General features: G+C 37.9%; 1 protein-coding gene across 1 annotated transcript; it reads right to left on the bottom strand.

Moving 5' to 3' along the window:
- Positions 1–2,744: 2,744 nt before the first annotated feature.
- Positions 2,745–14,835, bottom strand: ZNF217 (zinc finger protein 217). The gene is made up of 5 exons (XM_009694799.1): positions 13,437–14,835; positions 11,106–11,231; positions 8,653–10,242; positions 4,770–4,898; positions 2,745–3,487 (listed from the first exon to the last, which is right to left on the bottom strand). The coding sequence occupies exons 1-4, from the start codon at positions 14,833–14,835 to the stop codon at positions 4,789–4,791; spliced, it is 3,225 nt and encodes a 1,074-aa protein (XP_009693101.1). The 3' UTR covers positions 2,745–3,487; positions 4,770–4,788.
- Between the last annotated feature and the right edge of the window lie 482 nt (positions 14,836–15,317).

The raw sequence follows: 15,317 nt of genomic DNA, 5'->3' as shown, positions 1-15,317 counted from the left end.
GGGGGGGAAGTTTTAGCAGTATTAATGTAGCTCATAACTAAGGAACCATTATATGACAAAACAGACATGGTAGCACTGAAAAAAACACCTCCAAATCCCACATTGTTTGAAGATGCAAGAGACTTGAAGACAAAAAGACTTTTCAGTCTTCAGTTGAATATCCTTGTACTGGTTCCATACCTTTAACACCTCCCTCTCAGTTAAGTGAGATGTGCTCTTTAATTTGACTTTTAATTTGACAGCTTGCATAACTCACAAATTGGTATGGCAACGTAGGCATCTGATATCTAAAGTCACTGGAATACACATCTATTGTCTCTAAGTCAGTCTAGCTTATCTGAAACTACTAAAGGCAAAAAGGAGGAGCCTTAGCACCCCGAAGAGGCACCAAAGGAAAGCCCTAGTTAATAGTAAAGGTGACTTGCAAAGCCCACACTTACTTCTTGTATCCTGTCTAACCACATTGTCACTCAGACCACACAGAACTGTTACCCAAGCCCAACTGAACTCCTTCAGTGGCAAAGACTCCAAGACCCCTCATTTGTGCCCCACAGGCCCTGTACAAACCTGCTATTTCCAAACCAAGTGACAGATCCACACACTGCATCATTTTGTTCTAAAGCTCCCACGCTTTGAAACTTTTATCCTCCCCAACAGCACTGCTTTTACTTAAGAAACTCATCTAACCTACTTCTACAAACCTTATCATGGCAACAAGTGCCAGCCTAGCACAGGAATCAAAAGATTTACCTGTGATTTCAGTGAGGCTGTGTTCACTCATGCAAGTGCACTGAAATGCAGGTGATTGATATTGGGGAATCTCATCTGATGAGCTCCCTTTCTCTCAAGAATGAGCTGCCTTTGACAGGTCTTTTTGAGCTGTCTTCCAAGCTCATCATCCAGTTTTGAGATATGGTCAGAGGTGTTGGTGAGGCCTGATACCTCAGTCGAGTTCCAAGAACATATCAGACCTAGAAATTTTTCAGAATGTATTTGGTTTCAAAAACAGTTTAAGCCCATACAAATTCTGAAGCATCACCAAAAAAAAAAAAAAAAAATCCATGCTCACCTCGTAACTTTATCATCACAAAAAAAAAAAAATGCATACAGTAACTCAATTTCCTTTCTTCTCTTTCAGGTATTTTCCTTCAAGAAACAAAAGGTTTCTTCTTAAGCCTCACAGACAGATTTTTCTGGGAAGTGACTCAGTGTTTTCATATCAGCAACTGAACAGGGCATGAATTCAGTTTTGGTTATTGGCAGGTTCTTCTCCCCCTCCCTCAGCAGTGCAACTACGAGAAAAGGTCAGGTGAATATGAAATTCCAGGCAACTCATTTTAAGCTTTAAAAGCACGACACAGAAACCAGTTTTGCAAAACACCAAGTCTATATTTACATCCACATGTAATAATATACTCAACTAAAGTGAAATACATCATAAATTAAATGAGTACTGTGTGCCTACTGCTTGACGACTTCCGGTTTCAACAATTAAAATAAAACAAAATGGAATGAAATAAATACATAAACAAAAAAAAAAATCAACAATTTGTACCTCTATATATGCACTGTTATTTCCAAAGAAACATACAAAACCAGTAGTATCCCAATAGTTAATACTGATGGGCAAAGTGTATTTTGAAGTACAGGGCTGTGCTGCCATGAAATAGAGTCGTCATGTCCATTTTTCCGTTCCAACCCCAAGATACCTACCCAAAAAAAGTCTTGAGGGAAACTGTACCAGCATAAAGGGAGATTAAAAACAAACAAGTCTTAGGTCTATTTGCTGAAACATCTTAAAAACCAGCCCCATACATTTTAATCACAGAACCCCGTAAGGTACACAGATGATAGTTATAGCATGCATTCTGTAAGACTCATTGAAAGATCACGCAAAAAAATAGATTAACCATTTTCCAAGTGAATTCATCTTCAAAAAATAGGCTATAAAAGTGCAAAACTAGGAAAACAAAAATCTAGATTATGTACATATGGCTCAGCTTATGAACAGGAAAAAAGGTAAATAGTGTACAATTTCCTGATACACAGCACTTCATTACATCGCCAGTTTACAGAGACATTAAAAATAGGTCCCATATACAGGAACTAAGACATACAACTGGAGCATCTCGAGTTGCATAATGAAAAAACAAGAGTTTCTAGGTCTTGCTATTTTACATCTGCTGTATGAGGGAAGAGAGCAAAATGAACAGTGCAAAATTTTTCATTTTTTGTTTTACTAAAATATATGGAAGTCAAAGCCAGGTACAGAAATTAACTCTTAACTACAGGTTTTATGAGAAGCAACTAGGAACGCAAGTCTAAATATGCAACAATTCTGCTTTACTGGCTGGTAACTGGCCATCTTCCCTTTACAAAAATTAAACTGCGTGTGCATTAGAAAAAACTCTTGTTGTCTTCACAAAAAAATAAAAGGAGATAACTCTCCCATTTACAGGTTATTTCTCACTTATTTTAAACACCCAGTGGATGCTAAAAGTCGACATCAAGAAGCTTCCAAGCACAGTCAAGCAGGCTACACCATAGCCACATCCCTTTTGAAGTCTGTAGATCCCATAGTCATATTGCAAGTCTGTCTGTGACTTTACAGTTTGGACAAAGGTGCAAAGTAGTTTTCCTCTAAATGTAACTGTATTGAGTTTAGTACAAAACTAAACATTTGAAACATTTAGATTAGTATCGTTTCCTCATGCAAGTCCTACTTATTTTCCGCTGTAAAAGTTTGTATGTTGGTAGAGATGTTTGTTTAAGAGGCTTCTCTGAAGAACAGCAACCAATGCCAAGAGAAGAATCCAACCATATTTCAGGAACACCACACTGAGATCCAAATGTCAAGTATTGCCTCATCCTTGCATTTAAAAATATGCTGGAAACAACCCCAAGGAAACAGATCCCTCCAACACATTATGGTCCTAACATATACAAGGCAGATCAGCGTGATGCAAACATCAAAGCAATAGTGCTGACAACATTCATAAACTGGACAGTTTCAGACAGTTTATTTGGAAGTTGTTTTAAAAAACTAACACAGTTCAACAGATAAAACAGATGAGAAACTTTCACTTTTATGAAAAAGGAGCATTAAGCCAACAGGATTTCAACTTCAGTATTTGCAGTTTACCTGAGGTGCAACGATTATATATTCTTTCAAAGAGAAACTCTTCAGCAGCGCTCAAGTATGTAAAAATATAATTCCTACCTAATATTTGGTCAATTAATTCTAATGAAAAATATTCAAAAGTCAATGTCAAGATATACATTCTCCAAACACCTTCATAACCCAATTGTTTAGACTACTTTTTATGGCTATTTGGTAAAAAATGTTAACAGAACCAGTACTATAAAACTGTAGTGTTTTTGTATACAGTACAATCACAGCTTAGTTCAGTAGCTTTCACTATTCATTTTTCTTCAAGGGATGAACTGCAGGTATAACTCCATAGAACATGGACTTGTGTCCTTAAACCTAGGGGAAAAAAGAAAAAAATATTTTTGTGTTATACAACTATAAAACAGTAAAATGCATTTTTTTGTTGTGAGGAGTATCTTTAAAACATAAATGGAATTTCTTCCACACCCTTGCCTAAGTGCATTTAGAAACCAATATTGCCATATAAGGTCTGTGTCTTCTATTTGCCAAATAAAAGCTGGCAATCAAGTCTACTTTTGAAGATACTCAAGCCCCAAGTAGAAATACAGGCAGGAAATTGAATTAGCTTAAAAAAGCAGAGCTAGACAAAAATATGCTTAGTAGGGGGACAATAAAAGTAAGATTAGAAGAATATCAAGAAATGAAGTATTTTAAAAGCGGTCAACTAGATGTCAGATAGCTCTGCTCCCTAGATATGTGAAATCTTTCCATTAAATAGTGCATGCTGGTCCAGGTGCTATAGCATTCAAGACATATCTCCTTAAATTTGAATGAGGAAAATTATCTGTAGCTCTGGGTTTGAAAAAAGCATACAGATATATTTATTTTTAGTTTTATACAGTACTTATCTCCTTAGCAGCTAAGAATGCTGCAAACACAATGGGGTTGTTAAGTTCTGAGATACAGCTACAGAACTGAAGAGATGAAGCATGGGAATGCAGAACACCAGGCTAATTCTTTTCACTTGACCTGTTTCCCTAAGAGGCTACACCCACCCCTCAGTCAAGCAAAAGAAAAACTATTTGGAATAACCTCTCCAGTACACAAAGATAAACTGTCAAGGAGCTATCAGGAAACCCTTACTTCTCTATGAAATAATCCACCAAAACCAGTCGTGTTGATTGAGGCAATCCTCGCAATCTTCAGAAGTTGTAAAATGAGTAAAGTCTACATTTTCAGGAAGGACTAACCAACATAACCTCTCATAGGATTCATTAGCTGTGATAACAGGCACTTGCTCTCATTTCTAGTTTTCCACACAGTGTTCCCCCACCCCCAAGTACTGACTTAAGGGGAAAGCCCTTTCATTGAACACCTCCCACTGGTATTGTAACTAATTAATATATTTATCTGTTGTTAGCCCTTCCATTTCTTTTAGAAAAAGAGCATCTATCTACTTTTTATGCAAGCCATTACCACTATTCAAAATAACTATTGCTGCTACACAGGTATTTGGTTGACTTGGTAAGAGACGGGAAATTTTCAGCTGTTCTGGTTCAGACTTTCATAACCTCTCATTATGCTATGCAGCAACTTTTGATGCTATGAGTAGATAAGGCAACATTTAAGTAGCAAGTAGTTGAAAAGGTTTGTTTACCATTTCTTGAAGTAAACGATCAAGTCTTCTTGTCACTTGGTCGAAAGTGTGCATTACCAACGAAACTTTCATAACTTCGCTTTTGCAGCACACTGCTAGACAAGTGTTGATACGACACTGATCTCTTTCCTGACAAAAAATGATTTAGAGGAGTTAGAATTATTTCCTTCTAACCTAATTGGTCAGACATTCACTTGTGAGCAAGTCTACGTCAGTATCTAGAATCCCGGAATACCACAGATGCTACCCACAAATCGTCTCACAAGCAGGGCCCAAGACAATAGATATTCCTAGTCTTATTAAAAGATTTAGGAAATTCAGTATCCAGAACAAACACAAAAATGAAAAGTATTAATTTAACAACTTTGTTCTAAGCTGTATACACGTGATGCCCATCTCTCCAGATTTCGCTCATTTTACTTGCAAGAAAGAAATTTCTTTGCTAAAGTCATCATACAGCAGACTTCACTTCAAGAAAGTGCTGCAGTACAATCTAGAACATGATGCTTACATATGCAGTTTCTGTATTCGTTTGAAAATTCAATTTTTGGATATGAGTATTTGAGAGGAAAATCAGGTATACTACATTATTACCACCATAGATTATATGGCAATTATGACACTTTAAAGAGTGTTAATACACATTTACTTGAAGACCTTTGTTAAGCATTTTTCAATCTAGTATACAGGTAATTTCATGTTTATCTGAGACCATTAATTCAGATTTATATATGTGAAATCAATGCCTGTTCCATATTAAGTCTTATTAGCTTAAGCAAGCAGTCAAAAAACACTTCATAAAATTAAGGAAAAAAGTCAAGAATCATTACTCCCACAGGATACAAACTGCCATCCATATTCCATGAAAGCTTTAAATGCAGCACTGAAAAAACCTAGCAAGCTTTAATTAAATTAAAATGGCAAAGCTAAATTAATATTTCAACAGAATCCACAAAGCCATTGGAGTGTGTCATGAGCAATTGTCTTTAATTTGCAGCCTCTGCCAGATCAATCAGCCAACAGGTTATCCTTGATAGCATGTTGCCATTGCAAAAGCAACTAATTTGAAAATAACACAAACTGAGTGGTTTCAGAATGTTTCTGTCTCTTCAGGGCAACACAGAATGGCAGAGCTTACAAGCAATAACGGAAGGCATCATGCTTTAATCAAGTTTGCCAAGTGGAACATATTCTCATGACAACTTGATCCAGCATTTAACATGCGACATAACATGTTCATAGGACCTAAATAATGTTGCCACAAGGCACACAGGCCCTTAAAAAAGGTTTTGACATCATGTTTTATAATATCACCAGAGTTCAATAAAAAGACTACAGAAACCTGCAGGTCTACACCTGCAGTACTTTGCATATGATATGTTACAAAATACACCTCTGAGGAGTTGCAACTCTTAGAAAAACAGTTGTACTTCAGCTTTTTCACAAAAAAAGAATTTGCAGAAACTTTCATCCTCACTGTCTCCATCCACATTAAAACTCTAATACTGAGAAGTTTGCCTGTCCGCTACCCTGTACCCTCTCAAACAACTATCAAGGTTTGGGTTGGCTGCTTCTAGGCAGAATGGCTGGAAAACTAAGAAATTAGCCTTAAAAACCTACATTTTATTGCACAGGGCTTTTATTGAAGTTGCTAAGAAAACCCACAGAGGGGGGTCTTGTTTCACAAGTCTTTCCAATGTAGGTAACAGCCATAAAAAGTTGCTTTTCTTGCCTGAGACAGCGCTGTGTAATGAACAATGAAATCTTTATTTCCATGACAACAATATTGTCAAATTAGTTGCAGCCATAGTTTTGAGAGCTCTAAATAACAAACAGTAGAAAGTTGTTGATTACAGGCTACTGTCTCCAGGCTTGTACTAAAGAAGAGGAAGAAAAGCCTACCACAGAGATTTTTCTGGCAGACAGGTGGAGCTTTCAAAAGAAGAACAAGGTGGATTCCAATGAAATCATTGTTTAAAAATAGTATTGTATCAACTGCTACTTCAATAGGCTAACCTCACTAAGACTACTGGCAAAATAAGAGAATTTGGCTACCCCCAACATACACTAATGCTGGAAAGGAGCAAGACGCTGCCCACCATCTAGTCCTTGGGGTACAGACTACTCATCTAGTTGGTTGAACCTGCAAGACTTTTTAACTTCCCCCTTCCTGTTTTCATGAAAATTAATAGGGTTTAATACAGTATCAAGAGCATTCTATAAAAATCCTGAATGTTCTACTTGCTCAAAAGATACCAATGCCATGAAGCACAAGTCCTCAGTCAGTGCAAATTAACATAGTTTAGTCCTTAAGGACAGTCACGTGTCTCACCAAATGTTGAGATGTCACGTTAAGTTCTTCACTGCTATCAACCAGTAATTTAAGAAAAAAAAAAGTCTTGCAAAGCACACAACTGCATGAATGACTTCTGTGCTCAGAAAAACCCCTGTATGTATTTTATTGTCTTAGATCACTAGAAATCAAAAGACAGCAACGACATTTGTCCTCCTGCCTGTTCCTCTGCATTCTATGCATAACCTAGTGCCCATTTTACATTCCTCATAGCAATTCATGGTACAGTTCATGGTACACAGACAACGTTGTTCATGAAACTAGGAATTAACTCCATTGCACAACCACTGAAATGAGTCAACTGTGATGCTGGCTTTTCCTTTATCGAGTCTACCCAGACTGGAAACAGAACTGTTAACACTTTCCTTCACCCTTCCATAACCCGCTAGCAAGCCTGAATATTTATGAAGCCCACAACCTTAAAACAAGCAAACAAAAACCAGAAGAGAGTTAAGAAATACATTTTTGCCATGTAATTAAATGCAGATTTAGTATTTTGCAGTTCGCTCTGACCTAAGGTAATACACTCCTGCTCTCTATGAACCCAGTCTACTTCAGAAGAATAATGTTACTGCTTCCAGAGAATGGAAGCATTCACAAAGTTGAAGAACTTAGCAGAGACTTCAAGACTACACAACACACAGATACACTATTCATTTTTATAATAGTATCTTCATTTCAAAATTCAAAGTCCTATATTTATAGCTAAGTCCATACTGACCTCAGCTCAAAGTCATAAATGCCATCTTCTACAAAGTTAGACAACTGCCTAAATATCACCTAGCACCTTTTAATCTTGGCCTCTCGCTAAGTTTTCAAAATGTTGACTAAGAACAAAACACAGAAAGCATGTATTTCATAGAAGTACCAAAGTTTTCCAAATGTATCACATTTATCTCTGCTAGGCCCAGAATTTTCCACAAAGCGTTACTACTTAGTACAATGAGAAAAAGGATAGCAGAAATATGTGGTCTTGATTTAACAAAATTTTCTGTTCCTACTAAAAACTAAACATTATAAAAAACCCATTGAGGAACAGAGGTATAAGATTTAAATCTTAGTTTTATGATTTGTAATACATCCTTTTCTGCAATTGAAGGGAACAATTGTCCGTGACAGCTTTCTTTTGTTGCTGTTCTTAGAGCTTTTATTAATATTCCAGATGGTCCAAAACTTCTTGTATACTAAGCAGACAGGCTCATTCCATATCCTGGATTAGTTAGCATGTCTGGAGCGCTCTGATGAGCAAACAATACATGCCTGCTATCAGAGACCCCTGGCAGGGGCAGGAAGGAACTTGAAGAACTTTAAATCCCTCTTTAGAATTCAGACCTTCCATGCCTAATTCCCCAAGCCAGGAGTTTGCTGACCCTGGATTTTAAATTTAAAATCCAAGCATTGACTGGACTTGGTGAAATGCTAAGCACAGCTTTATTTTCTCTGTTTCAAAGTGGGTACGCACTTATTTATATTTCATTCACCTTCCTTTGTAATGGTGTAAGACATTTAACTAGGAAGGAGATACAGTACCTTCTACTGTAGAGCTGGTTACTTGGCCATTGCTAGATCCACAAGAACTGTAAAGTGATCCAGAGCTATATGGCTCATAAGGTTTGAGAACAGTCAATACATTAGGAGGATCAACATCATCTGAATTCAGAAGCCCTTGTTTGGTTGGCAAAACAGAGGATGCAGGTTTGGTGCGAGAACATTCCTGAGGTAGCAGATTTGCATATCTGTTTGCAACACGAAATCTGCTCATTTCGTATCTTCTGTAATTAGCCATTGGAGAGTCAATATGTTCAATAGCTAACAGATTAGGTTTCATTCGTTTGGAAGATGTTTCACCATAGTCTAGATTTACATTGCTCACAGATTTACTACAAAGATAGTCTCTTCCTCGATGACAAGACCAGGCAGATTCATTTAGCTGAGAGTCGAGAGCCCCATTCATACTGCCGCTTACTAGACCAGACTGAGACACTGGGACACTTAGAGATTTTACTTTAGATTCAGATCTTTTTACTCTGTCCAATACTGGAGCGATACTGGAACTGGAGTGCATTTCTTGCTGAGGTTGTCTATAGTTATTTGCCTGAGCTCCAATATTACTTTGCTGTTTATGAAACTTGAGGTTACTTGGGGCTGTGCTGCTGGAGTCAGTCACTGAGAAGAGAGGGACTTTGTTCTGTAGAGGGTGACATTGTTTAGCTTTCCCCGTCTGCAGTTTTTGCTGTGTAGATGGGGAAGCCTTACTTTTATTAGAAGAAAAAGACAGAGGAAGCACATCTTTACCAAGCAGAGCTGGAGGGCACCCAGTGCGTCTGGCTTTAGCTAGAGCCTTGTTTCTACAGCCATTTCTGTTAACAGTGTCAGGATTGTATTTGTGGATCAGCCTCTGGTGCATCATTAGGACTTCCGGGTAAAATGTTCTGTAAGTACAAAATGCACAGGTGCTGGGTGCTAGCAGGTCTCTAGTTGAAACCACCGAACATTCTTGTGAAGTCCCCACAGATAAGTTCAAGGGCTTTTCTTGAGAGTCCACCATAGGTTTGTGTTTGTAGTTTTCAGTGCACTCTCTCACATCATTCACATTTTTTCCATCCTTTAAAGCACAAACATACTGGACGTCATCTCCCTCTGATGCCACAGAAGCCTTTCTCTCTCTTTTATGAGGAACACTGGGCTGAGCTTCCTTTGTTTCCTTCTCAGCCTTTAGTTTTTCCGGATAAGGAGTAGACACATTCTCATGTATTTGATTTGAATTGTTACGAACGGAACCTTTGTTCAATTCCCTAGAATTATTTTTCATTTTTAAAAGGACTGTGCTGCCTATTGCATTGTTCAAGGACAGAACTTCCTTTTGCTGCTTGGTAGGTGGGCAGCTCTTAGCATCTTTGGCACAATCAAAAAGCCTCTTCAAATTTTTGGTTTCTTGAGCACCATCAGCAGCCAGCAAGAGCTCTGTCTCCTGACTCTGTAGTGAAACTTTGCTGTCACTTTTCACGTCTGCTGCACTATCAGCTTGCTTGTCCTTGTGATGCCTCTCTAAATGATACCTCAGTGAAGTTTTCTGTGCTGCTGCGTACTCACAGAATTCACATTTGTACGGTTTTTCACCTGAAACACAGTTTTATCAGTAAATAAGTTTGATACAATTTGATTTGAAGTCTTGAATACTATTAAATACAAGGGAATCATGTACACTGCAAAACAGTAAAATAGGCTTTTCTGTCCCCTTCCATATACTCGTAATTCCCAAACTCATCTAAATAATTTAAACAACTACATCTTACTGCTTTTATTAACTACAGTGACATCTTCTGGCTACGATGAAGATATTTTCCACATGTTGGCTATGTACGGAGATGGTAGCTGACAATATGTTTGGCAGAGATAAGCAAGAAGTGTAACTGTGGGTCAACTCCAACAATTTGTAGCCCTTGATCATACCACAAGTATGCTATTCAACAACACAAATGTTACAGTTCATCTATAAATAGAGCTGTTTCAAAAGAAACAGGGACATACATTAACAGAAGTAGGAAGAGTTTGTCTGGCTATGGAAAACAAAAAGTTGAACTGAAAAATAGACAGTTTTTTCCCAGGTAGCAGCAACGGGCAGACGATCAACTTAGTACTTGGGAAACAGGTTTTTTGTTGTAATTTAAAACAACACAACACAAAAAAACCTTTTTGCTGGACTGCTAAAAGCAGAAAGAAGTTTTAAGTATACTGTGTTCTTAACAGTAGTTGATGTAATTAACCCTAGTTTAAAAAAAAATTTACATTTATGTAAATAATTAATTCCTTGTAAGACATTTCAATTGTAATTACTTTTTTTTTTAGCATTAGAGAAAACTTTGTTCTCAATATCAATAATTTTGAAGGCAACTCCTATTCTTCTTAAACAAAACCAAACATTCCATCCAACTGGATTCAGCAGACTTCCTTCCCCTCCCACAAAGGTGAAGCCCATTTACCTGTATGAGTTCTGAGATGAATATTGAGGTAATAATTTGAGCGAAAATACTTTCCACAATAGCTGCATTCTCTGGAGGCTCCAAGGTTTTTACCTTTTGCTCTTTCCAAACCATCTTCATTTTTATCTTTGGGAGAAAATATAGCTATATTATGAAGAGCAAATGCAAATTTGGAGTCTCGTTTAAAACTACAAGTAATTATCTTAACTGTCTTATTTACGGAAAAACACAGCATGATGAACTCTTGTCAACTCCTACAGTCTACAAGCATCTTTTGTTCTATGCTGCCGCACACTTAGCAATCTAAGAGCAAAAGAGTTAAAAAGGTTTCTGTCTGTGTCAAGTCACACTGCGGTTAGTGACTGTGACGAAGAAACCCCAGAAAACAAACAAGATGCAATGCTAGGTCTCAAAGAAGAAAAAAAAAATAATTTATCTTTACTGACCTACAGGAACTTAAAGGAGAATGACCCAGCTCAAAAATTCACACAGGTTATAAACTGTATTCTTTTATTAAAAGGAATGCTTAAATTAGTTAAGTGTGAGCGTGATTATTCAGACTGTAAACCTGCTCTGCCCACCATGGCAAAACACAGGAAAGTGTTTTGGTGAAGGAAGGCGAAGAGAAAGATGGATTTTCTTATTAATTGTAATAATAACAATTATTCTTTCTGTGCTAATCAATGGAGTGTCATGCCGGTATAACAACGTCCTTAGATTTTATGAGTAATCTTCTTCCACTAGAAGCATTAATGCTATGCTTTGACAAATACGGGAGTAGGAAAGTGTCAGGGGTTGCTAGTTCTGTGAAACATGTATTCAAGGAACAAATTCACAGATTAAAAAGTGGTTCCACTCGCGTGTAAGCAGCAGCAGTTACCACTGGAGGGCGGCAAGGACAGCACAATGTCTAACAAGGCAGGGGAGAACGCTTACAGCAACACACCATTCAAATCAACATGATTTCTCTGGCAGGTTGAATTGAAAAAAACAAGACAACTTCAGTAAAATATCTGACTCAAAGCCGAATAGAAAGCTACAGTGGGAAAAGAAGGAAGGAGACGTTTGCTTGACTAAGACCTTAGACACATAACAGCTGAAAACGGTTCTCTGAAGTTCCTACGTGTTGGAAAGCTTCTATACTGGAAATGCTAAGTAAGTATGGCTAAACTATGGCTAAGACAAGCCATAGCTGTTTTAAACAAACAGATAATGTCTCAATATGAATGACTCAGCATCTCACAATGAAAGCTGTTGTAGTTTAGGATAAGACACTGAGAAACAAAACAAGCAAGTTAACATTAGGTAATAATTCCATTCCTTTGTTAGGGGAGGCAAAATAAAGGGCTGCACATTACCAGAAATGGAAGAGTCAGTCGTGTGTGCCAGGACATTCTGTACGTTGTGTCCTTTCTTGAGATTATGCAAGTGCCTGTTCTTTAAATGCAGACTCAAAGTATGTCACACACAAGAGTGCTAGATTAGCTAAAAGCCTTTTTTGCTATTCCTTTTCGTCCCCAGACACAGTCTTTTTCAATTAAGGAATCATTCAGTATCACTTGTTTTTCTAAGACACTGTGAGATGCAGAATTAATCCTGAGTAACATACAGATTGAGCCCCCCTGCTCCGTCAAAGAGAACTGCTAGCAATCCTTCAAGGAAGAGGAGTTTAATATATACCTCTCTTACATACATGACGTCCACTTATTAATAACCTGCATGCATGTCCTTATGCAACTAATTTAAAATTCCTGGGTCTGACATTTAGGCTTTCAAGTTACATATCATTCAAAAGAAACATAGAACCTGCTGTTTGATAGAAAAAGTTTGGAATTATTCTTTACCTCTCAGGATCTTAACAGCTACTGGTACTGGGCACTAGACATTTTCTGCCCTCTCTTACAAGATGCAGGGGAAAAAAGTGAAACCGCAACGATTTCTTCAGAAATACTATTCGTATTGGACAAGGATTTTGTATTTGGACAAGGAGGGATATGCAACACTCAAAAGCATCCATAAATCTTGCTATTGGGGTGGGGAGGTGGAGAAGGGTTAAGTAAACAGTGACTTTTCCTAGACTGATTATTATTAGAAGTATTTCAGTGATTCCAGTAACCCAAATCATAACTGCAAGAAGGCCCAACACAACTTTGCATATCTCAAAGTGGTGGTGTCAGAACCTTTCATTCCCTGTCATTTTTCTCTTCTCCCCTTCCCCCACCATAACATTTCATATCCCTGGCCAAGTTTTTAAAAGATAACTGAGAAAAGTAAGATGCATTATTTAGCTCTAAAGAGTTCCTAAACTTATGTGCTCAAAATGTTACTCACCTAAATGAAGTGTTTCTGGAAGCCCATCTTCAGATCCATCTTCAGAGCCTCCTTCTATCCGTTCCCCTGCTCCATTTTCATCCAGACTTACAATTATATCAGCACAGCACGTCCTCGAAGCAGCTGAAGTCTCTCCGTCAGTCCGCCTGTCTCTCTTATGTACTCTGGAATGAAGGACTAGTTGGTGGTACGTTCTGAAGGCTTTACCACACTCCGAACAGTGTGTTGGTTTCTCTTTGTTCTGTGACAATTTAGAATCCACGTCCATAGAAGGCACTTCACCACCGGGATGTTTCAGTTTGTCTTGGGATAAGTTACCATTCCCTGTATAACCGCTGTTTTTATTTACTTTTGACTTCCCTGTAGTTTCGGTCTGGCTACCTTTATTTGCATTCCAAATTTCACTGAGTTCTTCTTTATCAGAAGATGAATCATCATTGTCTGTACTTCCTTCGTGCCCTGGTTCTTTAACTTGGCCACGGCCAACTGCAACTTTACCTTTGGTAGCCAGCTGCCATGCTTGATATGTGTTGAAAGGATCTAGTTCAGCTATCCATTTCACAGGTTTTTGTGATTTGTCATTTTCTGGACCCAAGTTTGGTTTTAACTTCAAGAATCGCAAAAATTCCTCTCTTTGAGACGTTGCTTCTGCATTAGGTTCACCAGTCACTCGGGGGCTTTCAGCACTGGGTACTGATTCTTTGGTGTGCACTTTACTGTGCTCCATTAGAGTCTCTTTATTGAGAAATAGGAAACCACAAACCATACAAATTTTGTAAGGTGACGTTACATTTTCAGTTACATGGTCCTGCACCACCTCATTTATTGTTACGGGGATTTCAGAACCTTGTTGGTGCTTGTTTCTAGAACCAGGCTTTCCAGTGTGCGTTCTCATGTGATTTTTGAGGAACCACGGCTCTTTAAATCTTCTTCCACATACATTACACCAATAAGTAAAAGAATCTTTATGCTTTTTCATGTGTGCCTCAACATCAAAAGCCTCATCAAAAGTTTGTCCACAAACTTCACAACTAAGTTCTTCATTGTCCTTTTCATTGTTTGGTGAAGGCAAGTTTGTTCTTACTTGACATTTATCTAGAGGGCTAAGATACTCTGCTTCAACACGCAAGACAGCTGGTTCACAAAGAGTGGGCCTATGCTGAGTTAAAACATGTTTACCAAGTTCTTCAGGATGTTTAAAAGTCTCATCACAAAACATGCAGTCCAGAGGCATGCATCCCTCAGTTTGCATGAGAAACTTTTCTTGCAAGTTTTTGTAAGAAATTGTGTTTGTTCCTTTTATTGTCATTGAGGCATCATTATTCTCCATCTGTGCACCAACGGTACTGGCTATTCCATCCGGTCCATCCATGTATGCCAAGAGAGGCTGAGTTGGCATGTTTCCTACGCTCTGTTCCTTATTACGTGTTTTAATGTAAGGTTTCAGTTCTTTGGGGATGCTCACTGATCATAATAAGGACACTTATAAAGTTCTCCAACATGTGCTTACAAGTCTGCTAAGCTAAAAAACCTCTGCCAGGAAAAAGATTTTTTTCCACAAGCAAAAAATTATTTGTTTTTCATTTGTATCTGCGTTCACACATTACTGCAAGCGTATCCATTGGTTCTCTCAGTGACGGAATGAAGGGGATTTTTTAACCATTTCTTCTGATTTTTCAAGTCTATAGAAACAGTCAGTTGCACTTAGTTTTTTTGTACTTTTTCAAATAGTTGCATTGGGCAAAATATACTCGACAAGTTCAGTGCCACAAAGAAATCCAGCACCTAGAGAAGAGAGAAAATAGTCAGTTGGACTTTTGAAAAGGAAAGTATTCTCTCCCAAATAATGAAAATATTAGAACTAGAGAACTATTGAACACT

The sequence above is a fragment of the Cariama cristata genome, unplaced genomic scaffold (genome assembly GCF_000690535.1).
Source record: "Cariama cristata isolate BGI_N322 unplaced genomic scaffold, ASM69053v1 scaffold26452, whole genome shotgun sequence".
NCBI classification, from domain to species: domain Eukaryota; kingdom Metazoa; phylum Chordata; class Aves; order Cariamiformes; family Cariamidae; genus Cariama; species Cariama cristata.
The sequence above is the reverse complement of the archived record's forward strand: the minus strand, read 5'-3'. Positions and strand labels throughout refer to the sequence as shown.